General features: G+C 41.0%; 1 protein-coding gene across 9 annotated transcripts in view; it reads left to right on the top strand.

Annotated features, from left to right (window-relative positions):
• Positions 1 to 155: 155 nt before the first annotated feature.
• The window catches only part of LOC124230745 (zinc finger and BTB domain-containing protein 25), a 43,703-nt gene continuing 26,328 nt past the window's right edge, over positions 156 to 17,530 (top strand). For 2 of the 9 annotated variants that reach the window (XM_046647078.1, XM_046647079.1), the window contains exons 1-4: positions 156 to 371; positions 1,224 to 1,363; positions 11,257 to 11,436; positions 14,777 to 15,720. In XM_046647078.1, the coding sequence (XP_046503034.1) occupies positions 11,264 to 11,436; positions 14,777 to 15,720 (1,117 nt within the window). In that variant the 5' untranslated portion in view covers positions 156 to 371; positions 1,224 to 1,363; positions 11,257 to 11,263. Of the gene's footprint in view, positions 372 to 852; positions 1,069 to 1,223; positions 1,364 to 11,256; positions 11,437 to 13,071; positions 13,379 to 14,776; positions 16,765 to 17,530 lie in introns of those variants that run through there. The other 7 variants (XM_046647083.1, XM_046647080.1, XM_046647074.1 and 4 more) reach the window with 7 other exon arrangements.

Raw genomic sequence — 17,530 nt, 5'->3', positions numbered from 1 at the left:
GAAAGTCCCCAAGTCACGCGGTTGTGCGTGGGGAGCCTGTGACGCTCAGGCTTGTCTCCACGCTTCCGCCTACAGAGTCACGACTGGGGACCGCGACGGAGGCGCCTCGAGCGCACACCAACCCCTGCCTGACCACTCGAGCGGGCGGGCAGGCGCGCACGTACGCACGCACGCACACTTCGGCCCCGCGCCCCTCGTTCTTCGGCTACCAGGAGCGCGATCACATGGGCCCATCGCGCGGCGGCCGGCGCGGGAAGCCGCGCGAGAGCGGGCAGCGGGGTGCGTGTGCCGGCGCCGCCGCGTGACGTACACGGCGCGGGAGCCGCCCCTCCCGCACGGAGGAGCCGGCTGGCCGCCGCGGCGGCGTCTGGGTAAGCGACGCGGCCCGGCCCCTGTGGGTTGCTCCGGGTTCAGTCCCTCCCGCCGCGAGCCGCCCAGGGCGGCGGCCTGCAGCTGCGCCGGTCGCGGGACAGATGCAAGTAGCTGGGGAGAGGGGTGTTTTTGGTCCATTTGAGATGTCAATCAGGGCAAAGGAGGAAAATAGCAACCGCGTGTGAGCGCTGGGCCGAGGATGCACAGAGTCGCCCTTCGCTGCCCGCGCGAGGCGCTGCCGGGGCCTGACTCAGGCCGGGACGGCGCGCGGGGCGCCGCAAACGCATGGCGCCCTCTGCGCCGCGGGCCTGGGTGCGAGCTGGCGCGGGAAGCCCCGGCGGGCCCGCGGCTTTCCCCCGGCGGCCGCGCCGGCCTCGCAAGTGGGCGGGTCTCCAGGTGCAGCCTGCGAGACGCTGCGGCCGCTGCCCTCCTTCTCCCTTCCCCACCCCCGTTTGTTTTTACCCGTTTGTAGAGCAGGAAGTCCCCCCTATAATTCATTACTATCCTTTTTCAGATTATATTAATCTCATTTTAAGCAAATCCAGTTTTTCTCTTTAAAGCTTTCCCCATTCATCACTGCCTTCCGTGGCACTCATTATTTGGAGAAATCAAGCTGCTTAGGCAGCGTCTAGCGCTGTACCTGGAACTTGACAGCAGCCAACGTGTTTCATAAATTAACGCTCGTTTTTCCCCAAGGTATTAAATTTGGCATTCATTCTCTTGAGACTTAAATCTTTCTGGTAAAGCTGTTGATTCTCATAGGATTTTGTCAAGTGTGTAAAGTACACTTTGGAATCACAAAGCTGAAAGGGATCTTATAGAAAATCCAGTTCATCCCTCTCGTTTTACAGATGAGGACACCAGGCCTAAAGAGCGTGTAGCTTGATGAGGTCCCACACTTGGGTAACTGGCCTCCAGGGCTCCAGACGCCTTGGTCCTTGCACTCTCCACCACATCAGGAGTCCAGTGCCGGTTTAACCCGCTCACAGAGGTGATTATAATTAGTTTGATTCAGGGTATGGAGAAATCAGGCTTGTCCAGTGTGTGATGGCTGTGGTATTTTAAGGAATGGGGTTGGCACTTTTTCTAGGTGCAGTGGACTGCCTGCGATGTACTCTGGAGCTCAAAGCTTGTCCCCCCAAAACTCAGCCCTACTCTCTGCAGGAATAACCAACATTTGCAGCATTGGTTGCTTCCTTAAGTTAAGGCATCAAAGTCCTCCTTAGCAATCTGGATGTGTTTTAATTAAGGATAAACTGTTAATCCGTTATCAGATGTCAGCTTCTTAATAGGGAACAAAACACTGATGGGATAGTACATGGAATAGATTAGTTCTTAGGGCTCGGAGGTTATCAGGAAGCAGTGGAGCATCACAGGGGTGGTCAGCAAGAAAGAAGGGAGGACCTCACAGGACTTGCTGTACCTTTTTGCCCAGCCCTGCCCTGAAGTCTTATTTTGAGGTAGTGGAGATGGACTCTACTCAGGTTTGGTCGCTGTTTATTGAGTACCTGCAGTGGCTAGCTGCTCTCATAGATGAATTTCGATTACTTACCAAAAAGGAGGTAGCATTATCGCCATGTTACAAATGAGGAGACAGGCTCAGGGAGATTACCTGGCTTCATTTGCAGTAGAATTCAAGCCTAGATCACTTATCTCCCCAGTCCAGTCAGTGCTCTTTTGCATTATGTCTTGCTACCACTTCAAGCCAGGAAGGGGATGAGAGAATCGCCTGTGGCTGATTTATTGGCGCCTGTGGTTGCCCAGAGAGGCCGAGCAGGACTTTCAGCTGCCCTTTCTGCCTTAGAAAGTGGAGCTGTGTGCTTCCACCCTATCTCCTGAGGGGAATGCGAAGGAGCCAGGCTGTCTAGCTGGGGAGGAGGGGCCCAAGTGCCGAGGCCGTAAAATATCCTGGCGAGGGCTGTGCTGGGAAGTGTTGCGTAATGCCCTCCCCGCCGCTGAACCAAGTGATTTATTTACTATGGTTTGTAGGTGGTGCTTGACCATCTTGTTAAAGAAAAACATGTCCATTTTAGTAATAACAGGGCCAGAAAAGAGTTGGGGGTTTTATATTATTGCAGGCCTTTTTCTTGTCTTAAAAAAGCAGTGCAGGTGCTCTTATCTTGATCAATTATGAAGTACTTCTTCACCACTTCCTGTGCCCCCTTTCTGCTTATTTATTCCAAATTGCATGTGAACTTCAGTCTTTTGAAAGAAGAATGCTAAGAGAAATACTGCTCCAGTTTATAGTTACCTGCACGGGTTATGGAGTCACACCTAGCTTTTGATCCCCACTTTATACTATTTGCGTGTCCTAAGTGTAGGGGTTTTTTTTGTCTGTAAAATGGAAATAAAAATAGCACGTATAGGCACAGTGAGGATTAAAGGAAATAATGTACATAGAACATTTAGCACAAGGCCTTTTGTGTAGTATTTACTCATAATAGTAGCTATTGATAATAACTAGAACAGTATTAGTCCCTCTAGGATAGGAAAGAATATTACTACTTGAGTTTGCTTCCGGTGAGTGGAGGAAGAGGAAAGAAAGTGTTTGAAGCAAACATCGGTTTTAGGATTATTGATTGAATTTATTAACGCTTCTCCTTTCCCTTTGCTAGCAGGATTTTTTTCTTTTTAACCTTATCTGGAGAAAAAGTGTTTATAGTGTTAAGTTGGTTATTTTTGAAATTTTTCTAATTCATTTCTTCCCTGGTTACAAATTAATCATGCAGTGACTTTTTGTTCCTCCTGAAAAACTCTAGGCACTTTAAGCAAAGGGTTTCATTAGCCCATGTGGATAACGTGTCAGTGGGATATTGGGTGGCAGAGGAAGTCCTGGCACACCTACGTTCAGAAGTTACCATCGTTCTTGTTTGTACTGTATTCTAGGTCTGTACTAGGGCTGTCATTTTCCAACTTTCTTCTGTCCTTTGAGTACCTTTTTTTTTTTTTTCAGAAATGCAGTCTTTATTTTTTTAGTGGACTACGAAGAATCTTTTTCTTTACTTCACGGGATTCTGATTTTTTTAAGGTCCACTAGCAATTTGCACTCACTGGTGTTAGCGTTTTGTTTGCCTGGTGCTGCGGTTTTTATCAGGCATCCCACATGTTGGTTAGATGGGGCTAGAGATGTAGCAGGCTGGCTGTGTCTGCCAACAGGCAGGAGGCCCCAAACTAACGTCTCCCTGTTCCGTTAAAGGTTTTTAGAGCATAACTGCTCTTCCTGTGTCATCTACCACGTCTGCTGCTTACCCTCTCCTCTTATATTCTCACGGCTTTTCTTAAGCAGATGCCTAGAATTACTGCAGATTGTACCTCAAACAATATTTTCAGATTTGGAATTTCCATATCACTTTTAGATGTTATGAAAATGGCTGTAATGGCCTTCGGGAGTAAATACCTCTTTTTCCTAAATACTTTTTAAAAAGAAGTCTGAAAATTGTGTGTTCCTCCTCTGCCTCCAAGGTGCATCCTACTAGTTTGGGAGCACTTTTGCTTCTTAATCTGGCTAATTTTTTAGTTTAAAATACAATTAGAATTACAATTGTTGATTTTTGTTCATTTAATGTAATTGGTATATTTCCCACATTTGAGCATTTCTTGTGAAAGTGCTTCTTTTTTCCTGTAATTTTAGAGTGTGAAATATTTTCTTGGGTTTCCTTAGTCGCCTCTTCTAACACAGTGGTTCTTAACTGAGGCATCATATTAGAATCACCTGAGGAGCTTTTTTGAAAAGACTGTGTGTCGGGCGGGTGAGGGGGCCCTGGTCCCATAGTGGTTAAGCTCACACACTCTGCTTTGGCAGCCCCGGGTTCACAGGTTCAGATCCCAGGCATGGACGTACACACTGCTCATTAAGCCATACTGTGGTGGCATCCCACATACAAAACAGAGGAAGATTGGCATAGATGTTAGCTCAGGGACACTCTTCCTCAAGCAAAAAGAGGAAGACTGCCACAGATGTTAGCCCAGGGCAAGTCTTCCTCAAGCAAAAGGAGGAAGATTGGCAACAGATGTTAGCTCAGGGCCAATCTTCCTCACCAGAAAAAAAAAAAGGCTCTGTACCTCACCCTCAGCAATTCTGTGTGGGTTAGCTTGGCATAGGACCCAGGCATCAGTGCTGCTCTACATGGGAGGTTTTACAGTACAGTCAGCAATAAGGGCCACTATTCAAGCATAACATGACTTCTGGGTTATAGAATGTTACACCTCCACAATCAGAAAGTACCACTAAAAGTTGAAATCAGTGTATAAACTCTTTTATCATGTGGCACTTTGAATATTTCTGCTTTTACCTTTGTGTTTATAGCCATGAGTAAGTATCTCAAAAAAGCTGTACACATTCCTCTGCCAACTTTCCTGACTCCTTGTCTTAATGATCATTCATAAGAAAGTCACAATGGTAGTAACCACAGAGAAGATATCTGAGGCTGCTTGTTTTCTACAGAAACAGATGTCTTACTCGTTTTGTTCTTTTTTTTTTTATTAAAGATTCTTACAGCCTAAGAGAATGAAAAGCTGTGTATTCCAGGACATCGTTCTGGCTGCCATAGATCTGAGAGTCCAGTCTGACCAATACAATAGATTTTTTAAGTGAATAAAAATCAAAGATGTTGAATAGCAAGCTAACTTTGAATTGAACAAACATAGATACTGGTATAAAGCTGTTCTAGTTTATGTAGTTTAAGCAAATCCAGAGTCACTGCAATCTATTAAGTAAACAAGATTTTTGTAGTCTTTCTTAAATATCATTGCTAACCCCATTATAATGTAAATACAACTTCGATAACAGATAAAGCATTTTAAGATGTAGCACTCTTACATTTTGGCTCTAGTATTTGTAAATATAATACAATGATAATTATTTTTCTGCAACCTCTCTCACATCTTAACATTTTCACCAAAAATTCTCAAATGTAACTTCTAAGATCTTTCTGTAAGCATAGGAAACTTTGGCTATTCCACATGTAAGAGAAAATAAAATTGATGGTCAAAGAAATGATGAGCAAAAGCTATATAAAAAGCCAGCTAATAATTCGCAAAGTAGAATGTGTTGGAAAATGTCCTTAACTTTGATGGATTGACTCTGTTTATGTGGGGTAAAAATCTGTGTTGCCTTAAAACATCAAAGGTATATTATTATGCAAAGAAGTTTGAATGCACTTATTATATATTTAAGGCTTATTTTTTTTTTAACAGATCTGAATTTGTTTCATTTTATAAACTTGGAAAATTTACCCCCTTATTTGGTTCAATATAGTCACAAAATCTGCCATCAATATATATGTTGAAAGTTCTAGATTGGGGTTTTGAAGAAAGGGCACTGAGTTTAAAGTCCAACTTGAAGTACTACCAGTGCCAGTTAATAGCTAGTTGTCTGACTTTGGGTACCTTTCCTGCCTTCTCTGAGCCAATGGTTCCTCAACTATAAAATGGAACTAATGTAGTACCTACTCTACTACCTTATAGGATCAAAAAAAAGATAGTGTAGGGCAGAGGTTCTCAAAGTGTGGACCAAGGACCCCCCTGGAAGTTCTGGAAACCCTTTCAGTGGGTCTACAAGAATCTCCCTTTTTTTTTTTTTTTTTAAAGATTTTATTTTTCCTTTTTCTCCCCAAAGCCCCTGGTACATAATTGTATATTTTTAGTCATGGATCCTTCTAGTTGTGACATGTGGGATGCCACCTCAGCATGGCTTGATGAGCAGTGCCATGTCCATGCCCAGGATCCAAACCGGCGAAACCATGGGCCACTGAAGCACGAGAACTTAACCACTCAGCCACGGGGCCGGCCCCCGTGAATCTCCCTTTTGTAAGGCCAAATTCTCTTAATATGTTTGAACCAGAACAACACGTGGCAACAGATTAAATGCAGAAGCAAATAAAAGAACTGGGTATATTTTTTAAAGCCAGGTGTTAAAGAAGATAGCAAAATATAAAGCAATGCCATAACAATGCCTTTTTTTTAAGGAAAAAATGTATTATTTATGTTAATAAGTAATGAACTTGTTATTTTAAATAAATATTTAAGAGTTTCTCAGTTTTAAGTTCTACCATGGTACATATTGATAAATATAACCCACATAAACAACAGCTCTCTGTTGACCCTAATACTTTTCTTTAGAGTATAAATGGATCTTGAGACCAGAACTTTTTAAAACTGCTAATGAAGGGTCATGGCTGAGTAGTACCTTTGGGGACAATTCTGCAGATAAAAACTGTAAACTTTAGGAGCTGGCCCAGTGGTGTAGTGGTTAAGTTTGCACACTCTACTTCAGCAGCCCAGGGTTCACTGGTTCAGATCCCCGGCACAGACCTATGCACCACTCATCAAGCCTTGCTGTGGCAGCATCCCACATAGAAAATGGAAGAGGATTGCCACAAATGTTAGCTCAACAACAACCTTCCTCAAGCAAAAAGAGGAAGATTGGTACAGATGTTAGCTCAGGGCCAATCTTCCTCACCAAAACAAAAAATTAAACTATAAACTTGAAAAAGTTTTAAAAACTACCAGATGGCATTCAAGAATGACAAAAAGCAGGCAGAAACTGGAATGAGGTCTACACTTGGAAGAAGGGACCAACAGTGCATACCTTTCCATTTTTATGGCTTTTAGCCTCAGAGAAGGCCCCAGTTGGTGACATGATGGGATGGCTAAAACTGGGATAACCTGTAATCTTACTTGCTTGAAGAAAAGAGGACAAAGTTCAGAGTGATCACACAGCTGGAAAGTAAGGAGCAGAATCCTAGAAAAGATGTCAGTTGTGGTGGGGGCGGGGGGGACGACCTTAAATACTGTGTATAAACTCAGCTTGAATCTCTTGCCAACCCCTAAACTTATACATGTGTTGAGCGGCCTCAAGACAGCACATCTAACACTAAGAAAACTGAACCATAGGGGAGTTAGAACTTGGAGTTTAAGTCCAGCCAAGTTAATTGTCTGCAAAACAAAACAAAAACATTAACTCCGAGGAAGAATATTACAGAATCTGGGGTCTTTACTATAGCAATCACAATGTCTAGGATATTATCCAAAGTGACCAGACATATGAGGAAACAGGAAACTATCACCCTGATTGGAGGATGACCCCAAGGTGAAACTTCTCTCTTACCAAGCCAGTTTCTGTGCCTCTTCTCCAGTGTTCTAGGACCCAGCCTTTTTATCAACACCTAGCACATGGCAGTTACTCTGCACATATGACCTGAAGAAGTGAATGAATTCTTCCAGTTATCCAAACTGGAATTCCGAGGCTCACCTTTGACTTGATCATTGTGGCTGACCACATCCAGTCTGCTGCCAAGGCAAATCTGGTGTGTCTTGTATTCCTTCCTTCATTTCCACTGCCTTTGGAGTTGCAGTAGGCTCTTTGCTCTTCTTTCTTTCTCCATGCCTTTCCCTTGCTAATCTTTTTTTTATATTGCTGCTAGAGCAGTCTTGACTCCTAGGCCTAATGATGGCGATAACTGGTGTTTATTGAACACTTACTATGGGCCTCACTATTTCTAAGTGCTCACATGCGTTATCTTACTAAATCTATATAACAACCTGTGAGGTAGATACTGCAATTATCCATATTTTATAAGTGAAACTGAAGCCCAGAGAGTTGAGTCTCCTGTCTAGATCACACAGGTAAATGGCAGAGCTAGGATTTTAATCCATACTTTTGGATTCTAGAGTCCAAGCTTTAACTACTCTGCCGGTTTCCCTCCCACAGAAAATGTCCTAACATAGTTCATTGCAAACACAGCTGGAGTACCTTTTAACTGTGTGCCCGCTGTGAGCTGACCCCATCTCTTGTTAGTCACTTACTTTTGTTTGTTCTATGCCAAACTGAATTCTTCAGTTATCTATATATTTGTACCCCTCCCTGTCATTTTACTCATTCCATTTTTTCTGCCTGGAATGCTGTGTTCACCTTCTGCCTGTTTATCCAAATCCAGTTCCCATGGCTTATTTTCCATTGAGTCTCCTGTTATTTATCTCCCCCTCACACCATGTTCTCCAAACTGCTCTTATGGCATTTAACACTTTTACTTCATGTTGCAATTACTAGGTTTTGTGTTTTGTTTCCCCTGTTAGCCTGTAATCTTGATTGCAGCATCTATGTAATTTTTTTTCCATCCCCATGCTTTGTTCAATGGATGTTTTCAAATGTTTATTAAATTTCTCTTCAAAAAATATTTGTTCAATAACTGAAGAATGTAACTGTTATTCATAGATCATTAACCGCAACATTTTTCTATATTTGGTTTTTTAGCATGCCATTTCTCATTTCCATATGTTTCAAGAGTTTATTATACTAATGTATAATATGTATATAGAAAAAAACTGGTAAAAATGTTTATGATCTGCTGAGGGAGGTTGAGACAATTTGTAAGGGTATTTTAAGGTACTTCAATTTGAACCATTTCATTGAATCTAAGACATGTTTTTCAAATACTAACATCTCCAACATAGAATTTTATTTTGGTTTTTTAATCTCCCTATAAACTGATGGTGCTTTAGAATCAAGGAAATGTGGTAAATACAATAAATAGTAACTTTTGACTAAATGCCCTTTTGGAACAATACCCACAATTTGGATCTTGTTAGAGGATAGGCTTGAGTCTGTAGGTTGTCTTATTATTTCTTATTTCATTGCTGCTTAAAGGCTTTTAGCATGAGATGGTAAAGGATATGAGTTTTTTTTTAGATTGGGGAAACTATTATGTTTGAATAAGTAGGGTTTTTAAAAGTAATGTGTGAATGTTGACTTAAAAGAAGCAAGTTGCAGGATCCCTAAAGTACAATTTTATTTATATAAAATTTTGAAACATGCAAAACACTACCTTGTTAAGTGATATATGCATTTGCAGTAAGAATGTGACGACGTACAAGAGAGTCGTAAACACCAAGTGCAGGATGGTGGGTACTTTGTGGGGAGGGGGATAGAATGAGGGAGAGATGCCAAGGGTCTCTCACGGGGTTTACTTTCTGTGCTCAGGGCTTGGTGGGTGTTTGTTACATTCTTGTCTGGACCTACTTTTCTATCTGAAATATTTCATAATTTTAAAAAATGAGAGAAAAAGGAATATATTTAGTATGTATTTATGATACTAAACGTCAATAAAAGGTTTTTTTAAGTTCCAACAGTACAGTTCCCTCCACTCTTAACTCCTTGCTCCCTAGTTTCCCTCCTAGAAATGAACATGTTACTTGTTTCTTTGAAACTTTCCAGAGATGTGTACATAAACAAGAATATATTTATGTATAAGTTCCTCTGCCACCTATAAAAATAACCACCCCACCTCATAGTAGTGCTCTCTATACAGTTTTATACTTTGCTTTTTTTATGTACTGTATCTTGGAGGTTATTCCCTATCAGTACATTAAATATGTAGTTTTAATAAAAATAAGTTTAGCCTTTTATCAGTAATAATTACCTTTGCCTTTACCAGTTATAGTCTAGACTTTATCCACTAGAAAGAATAAATATTTGTGTTGCTATGTCACATTTGCATAAGCAGCAGGAAATCTGAGTTTCTCCCTGATTCCTCTTTCGATATATTCCTGAGGCTTCCCGAGGTGCCTTGATGTGTAACCAGACTGTTCCCGAGGCTCCTCCAGTCTGTGTGCTCTCTGGGAGGTGGAGAGGGAGGACATTTGGACTCTGGAGCCCAGTGCCTGGGTTTGAGTCCCCTCTTCTGCCGCTGACTAGCGTGTGACCTTGGCTAAGTTAACTCTCTGTGCTGGTTCGGTTCTTCACTATAAGATGCATTGAGTATTCCCTTTGTCGTAGAGTTGTACTGAAAATTGAGTGAGTGGAAAGTGCCTGACTCATAGAACGCACTATAAAGTGTTAGCGATTTTTCCTATATTATCGGTCACTCCGCTGTCTGCTGCCCAAGCCACTGCCAATCTCCAGACAGCTAACCCCACACTCATCACTGACCTTAGACCTTGTTCTCTCTGGCTAGTGAGGAAACTTCATTCTCTTTGTAGGATCTGCTCTTTTAGAGGATTTTCTCCCAGCCCCCTGGTGACACACTTTATACCACAGCTGCCATCTCCCTAAAGCACTAGGGTGCTCTGCACAGTTGGATGGAGAAGGTGGTGAAGCACAGCCTCCAACCTGCCCAGAACCACAGTGTCCTTGAATGTCCTTGCTGCTCACACTACTCTTCTCCGCCAGAATTCTTTTGCATGTTCTTCCTCATGCGTGATTTTCACCGTGGGACTAGTGGTGCATTTTGCTTCCTTCGGGAACCTCCGTGTTTATATGTGTCTGAATCCAGTTTAGATCAGGGTTTAGGTTCCTTCCCATGGGGCTCCAGGGCCCCATGTAAATCGGGGGATGTGTCTTGACATCTATTTTAAGGGCTCCTGAACATACTGTGACTGATAAGCTTCACAAACATTGTATGATAGTTAGGAGGCCGGTGTCCCCTGAGTTCACAAAGGATCTGTAAGGAGCAGTGACAGCTGTAGCCCAGCCAGGACACACTTCTGTGTGAATAGCAGTTTCCATCACAAGGTGCTTTTCACATAACTCCCTTCATTTAGCTCTGAGGTGGGGAGGGATCAGTATCTCATGCCCATTTTTCCAGTGAGGAAACAGGACTAGAAACATGTGGTCACATAGATAAAAAAGGATAGGCTTTCCTTTTGCTCCTGTGTCACTCATACCAAGCTACCTTCTTACCAGATGAAAAAAAGCCATATTTTACAGTTTCAGCAGCGTTGACGTTGATTGTCATATGGGGAGATTTAATGTTAGCTAGGTTTGGGGTGAAAGGGACAGTATGGAGAGCTGTTGGATAATTTCATTTAAATTTAGTGCTCCTTGTACTCTGTAGGTCTGCATAAACTGTAGCCAGTTTCATAAGAAAAAATTGTCCTTTTTCTCAGAGCCACAATGGACACAGCCAGCCATAGCCTTGTCCTCCTGCAGCAGCTGAACATGCAGCGAGAATTTGGTTTTCTGTGTGATTGCACTGTTGCTATTGGAGATGTTTACTTCAAAGCCCACAGAGCAGTGCTTGCTGCTTTTTCTAACTATTTCAAGATGATATTTATTCACCAAACAAGGTAAGGGTGTGCTTTTGTAAATCAGAAGAATTTTTAATATTGTGATATATCTAGGCCTTATTATAACATCATTTTGGGGGTTTTTGTTATGGGGTCACCTTAATAAAAAAAAATTTATAATAATTTTTTTCTACACATCAGTAATTAAACTCAGAGTATAGGATCCATGGTGGAAAATAAGAATGAAAACAGTAATAGCTAAAATTTATTGAAGGCTTATCCCATACCTAAGCACTAAGTATTTACCTAAGGTAAATTCTACTATAACCCCTATTTTACAGAAAAGGAAACTGAGACTGAGTTAAGTAACGTGTCCATTTATGATTATATAGTTAATACGTTAGACTCAGATGCAAATCTGTGCTCTTAAAGGTCTTTGCTCTAATCACAAAGTTGTTGATTTCTATTCCATAACACTTTCATAGCAAGGTTTCAGTGTCATAATTCTACTCACCGTATATTCCATATTACAATTCAAAGGTCATTTGTTTCAAAAACTTTTCAAAAAGTTTTCTTGAATTTAGGTTACCCCAACATGATAGGTATGTAGAGAGAGGGCTGGAAAGTGACATTCAGATTCTGAGTTCTTTCTAAAGAATAGCTTTAATTCATCCTAGATTGAAAGTGATAGAACACTCTCTATGTTTTTTTAGTAGATGTTATATGAAATATTTAGGAGTCCAGCCTCAATTATACATTTTTTTTTTTTGAGGAAGATTAGCCCTGAGCTAACATCTGCTGCCAATCCTCCTCTTTTTTGCTGAGGAAGAGTGGGCCTGAGGTAACATCTGTGCCTATCTCCCTCCACTTTATATGTGGGATGCCTGCTACAACGTGGCTTGATAAGTGGTGCATAGGTCCATGCTCGGGATCTGAACTGGTGAACCCCAGGCCACTGAAGCAGGTTGTGTGAACTTAACTGCTATGCCACTGGGCTGGCCCCTCAATTATACATTTTTAATTGATCATTCATTCAACTATTTATTGAGTATTTACATGTAAGGCACTGTTCTAGACCCCAGTAACAGGTAAGTTACACTCCCTGCCCTCAAGAGATCTATAGTCTAATAGGTAATGCATGTAAAGAAAATAACTGCAGTGTAATTTATCCCTCTGTGCCCTGGTTTCCTTCTCTGTGAAACACTAGACTAGTATACCCACCCCAGGCTGTTGAGAAAATTAAATGGATTAATAATATTAAAATATTTAGAACAGAGCTTAGCGCTGTTAGCTGCTATTATTAATACTTAATGTGATAAGTCTATAATGGAAGTGTTGTACAAGGTAGAATGGAGTGTCAGCAGCCCTATTTTGAGAATGTTGGAACAGGTTGGAACAAGATCCTGAAGGATCTTGAAGGATCAGGAGGAGTTTTCAGATGTTGTAGAGGAATGCAAGAAGGTACATTGTAAGCAGAGGGAAAAAATGCATGAAAACACACAGATATGAGCCAGGCTAGCACACTCAGAAAACAGAGTAGATCAGAATGTATGGCACAAAGAGGAGAGGAGCTTAGAGTGGGGGACAGGTTCTGGGTAGCCTTTTCTGCCACACCAAAGAGTTTCCTCTCTGACCTAAGCAGCAATGTAGAAACTAGATTAGAAACACTACCTTCACATCAGTCTCGTCTGAGAAGCTGTGAGTTGGTTCAGCCCTCAAAGCGGTCGTTGTGTACCAGGCATCAGGCTCCAGTAAATGCAGGAGATACTGAAGTGGCAGGCCTGCTGGTGGTGTCTCTGTGGAGCAGCTGACAATCCTCAGTTAACAGAGCTCTGTGCTGATGTGAAAAAAACCTTGCCACAGACCATGGCAGTGGGTGGGTCAGAGCCAAGAGTGAAACCCAAGAGGGAATCCTGAGAATCAGGACTGAAGAAATGGGTTGCCAGCATGCTGACACCCAGTGCTTTCTGGAGCATTGACACACGCTTCTGCTTCCGGGAAGGTAAGTTCAGTGACTGATCCCAGTGTTCCTTGACGTCCAGCACTTCTCTCAGGTTGTCTTCACCATCCATTTTGCAGGGTGTTTCCTGATTTCTTCTTACACAGATATTTCCATCTATTATCTGAATTCTAGATTCCTATGTAAAAATTTGGCTTGGGGTTATTTTAAAGCTTTTCAAAGTCATGCCTGTATTCATTTGTGATTTAAAGAGTAGATATATTAATATAGTTGGGAAGCCAAAATAAGGCTAGTGTAATTTAAATTCTAAATATTACCGATTTTAATAGACCTTTTTAAGAATTTTGAATATTTTTTATTGTGGTAAAGTATGTATAACAAAATTTGTCATTGTAACTGTTTTTAATTGTATAATTCAGTGGCATAAATTACAGTCACAATGTTGTGCACTGTTGGAGACCCCAGTGCAAGGTAAATTACACTCCCTGCCCTCAAGAAATTTATAATCTAATAGAGAGGTAATGCATGTAAAGAAAATAATTGCAGTGTAATTGATCTCTCTGTGCCTTGGTTTCCTTCTCTGTGAAACACTAGACTAGTATATCCACCCCAGGGTGTTAAGAAAATTAAATGGATTAATAATATTAAAATGCTTAAAACAGAGCTTCTCATCGTCACCACTATCTATTTCTGAAACTTTTCATCACCCCAAACATAAACTGTGCCCATTAACTCTCCCCCTCCAAGCTCCTGGTAACCTCTAATATACTTTCTGTCTCTATGAATTTTCCTATTCTAGGTATTTCCTATAAGTGGCATCATACAAAATTTGTCCTGTTGTGTCTGATTTCACTTAGCATAATGTTTTCAAGGTTCATCCTTGTTATAGCAAAATCAGAACTTCATTCCTTTTTATGGTTGAATAATATTCCATTGTATGTATATGACACATTTTGTTTATCCGTTCATCTGTTGATGGACACTTGGGTTGTTTCCATCTCTTGGCTAATGTGAATAATGTAATAAACATCTGTGTAGAGGTATCTGTTTGAGTCCCTGTTTTCAGTTTTTTTTAGTTATATACTCAGTAGACTTTTAAGTTCCCTAAGAGGAGGGTAGCTATTTTATTCATCATTTTTATAACCCATGGCACCAGTATAGTGCATGTTACTTAGGAGCCACTAAGTTAATGTTGAATTACTCAGAATATCTGTCGTGTTTCCTAATTTTAGGAAATAAATTGAATACATGAAGATTTGTTGCTAGGCCATGAAACTGGTGTACAATGAAAGTTTAAGCTTTTATTGCCATCTTCCATCAAGGCAGATTGCGAAGTTTGAACTTCTTAAGAGGAACTTGCTTTAGGTTAAGACTGTATCCTGTTAACTAAAAGGCCAACTGGGTGTTTCATTGTGTGGGTCTGTTTTTCGTTTTTAACAGTGAATGCATAAAAATACAACCAACTGACATCCAGCCTGACATATTCAGCTATTTGTTGCACATCATGTACACGGGGAAAGGGCCAAAACAGATTGTGGATCACAGTCGTTTGGAGGAAGGGATTCGATTTCTTCATGCCGACTACCTTTCTCATATTGCGACCGAAATGAATCAAGTGTTCTCACCAGAGACTGTGCAGTCCTCAAATTTATATGGCATTCAGATCTCAACGACCCAAAAAACAGCTGTCAAACAAGGGCTGGAGGTCAAAGAAGCTCCTTCCAATAACAGTGGAAACAGAGCTGCTGTCCAGGGTGACCACCCCCAGTTGCAGCTCTCTCTTGCTATTGGGCTGGATGATGGCACTGCAGACCAGCAGAGGGCCCACCCTGCCGCCCAGGCCTTGGAGGAGCACCAGAAGCCCCCAGTGTCCATCAAGCAGGAGAGATGTGACCCAGAATCTGTGATTTCTCAGAGCCATCCCTCACTCTCGTCAGAGGTGACAGGCCCCACTTTCACAGAAAGCAGTATCAAAATACACTTATGCCATTACTGTGGTGAACGTTTTGATTCCCGTAGTAATCTAAGGCAACATCTCCACACCCATGTGTCTGGATCCCTCCCATTTGGTGTCCCTGCTTCCATTCTGGAAAGTAATGACCTTGGTGAAGTGCATCCACTTAATGAAACTAGCGAGGCTCTTGAATGCCGCAGGCTCAGCTCCTTCATTGTCAAGGAGAACGAGCAGCAGCCTGACCACTCGAACCGGGGTACCACAGAGCCTTTGCAGATCAGTCAAGTGTCTTTGATCTCCAAAGACACAGAGCCAGTAGAATTAAACTGTAATTTTTCTTTTTCAAGGAAAAGAAAAATCACCTGTACCATCTGTGGTCATAAATTTCTCCGAAAGAGCCAATTGCTGGAACACATGTACACACACAAAGGTAAATCTTACAGATATAACCGATGCCAAAGATTTGGTAATGCATTAGCCCAGAGATTTCAGCCGTTCTGTGACAGCTGGTCTGATGTCCCCCTGAAAAGTTCTCGCTTGTCGCAAGAACCGTTAGACTCATCTTGTGCCTTAGAGTCAGAGCTCACACAAGAAAATGTGGACACTATCCTAGTTGAGTAGCAGTTTCTCCTTCAGAATTTTTATATCAATTTTGAAAAAAATTAACGTGGATTTTTTTATTCATGAGTTATTTTCCTCCTAAAGTTCTATTGACTTTTTTTCTTTGCCATTTATCTATAGTTTTAAGGTTGTATATATTAGGTCTTCTTATTGTAAGATATATTAATACATGACTACTAAAATGTAACCTTCAATTAGGGCTGTGAACTTTTCATAAATCGCAGTTTAGAAATCAGTGTAGAAATATGGAACTTTAGAGTGGATATTTATAGAATTTCTAAGTTACTCTAGATTGTAGAATCAGTAAAAGCAAATTGAATATGAAGTAAGTGAAATCTTTTTAAAAGGATATTCTAGACTATCACTTTTGGCTAATGTTTTATATGAATTAAGCGCCTATGAGGATTATTTTAAAATATTTTCTGCCATATAGAAAGTTACTAGTTATTTTAACACATAACTATATAACGTAAAAATTTGCTTTAAGGCATAGCTATACCAAATCATGAATAGTTTTAAAATTACTTTTTACTTACTAGCTCTGCAACATCTTACGTGGTTTTTATTTATTTTTTAACATTGAGCATATCTCATTTTCAATAAAAAGTATTTTAGGTAAAAGAGAGGGAGAAGAGTGAGACGTCAAAAAAAGCTTAAAGAGAGAAACAGTCAGCTACATACACACAGATGAGTGTAGAAGCCCCAGAGTCAGAGACAGAGAAGAGATTCAGGTAGATCTGTGTTGACTAACACCCCAGTGTTGTCACCTGAACCTAGAGTGTTTTCTTAAAGACCCTAAGAGCAATTTGAGATTTTTATGACCAGGGGTTTACATGAGCTTAAAGAGGAAAATGATAAAATACAAATTATCCTTCTACCCTCAGTGTCAGGAGATTTTCTAGGCTGCCTGAGTTTATGTTAATTTTCTAACAATTGCTTGAAAAAGTAATTTTTCAGTGGCATGGTTTTCACTTTTTTCTGGTCTATAAAACTAGCAGAGTAGATAAAGTCAGTGTCCTGGAACTATGTTTAAAATCCACGATAGCTTTCCCTCTGTGAATAAACTTAACTCCCTTTTATAGTGGTGAAACTTACAAAGCTAAAACTCCAGAAAAATTAAGATTGATGGACTAAATGATAGATTCTCCTGCTCTATGTAGCTGGGAAATAGCCGGTCAAACTTCACCACAAAAGATAGATCTAAATTGTTTCTGAAACGTTTAAATTTCAAATACTATATAGTTAAGAACAATAAAAGAGAGAAGCTTCAAAACAGCCTCATCTTTTTTGTATGCTACCTGTTAAATTCTAAGCCTTTAGATTTTAATAATATCTAACCAATTTGGTTTGTGAAGCTTAGAATTCAACTGCGTACAAAAACTCTTTGAGCTCCTCCCTGACTGCACACTTTTGAGGACATTTGCTGACAACATGAGAGTTCCTCAACAGAACGAGTTCAGTGAGGAGGGAGCTCAAAGGGAAATCCAGCTCATTCTGAGGGCACGAAGGTTTTCTGTGGGTAGACAGCAAGTTTAGGTGAATTATGAAATGATAAGTTTTTCTTAAGGCCTGAATAAAGAAAACCAATGGGCATTGTGTAAGGCAGTTGAGTTTCTGCT

The sequence above is a fragment of the Equus quagga genome, chromosome 20 (genome assembly GCF_021613505.1).
Source record: "Equus quagga isolate Etosha38 chromosome 20, UCLA_HA_Equagga_1.0, whole genome shotgun sequence".
Taxonomy (NCBI): Eukaryota; Metazoa; Chordata; class Mammalia; order Perissodactyla; family Equidae; genus Equus; species Equus quagga.
This window is presented reverse-complemented; position numbering and strand designations above follow the sequence as displayed.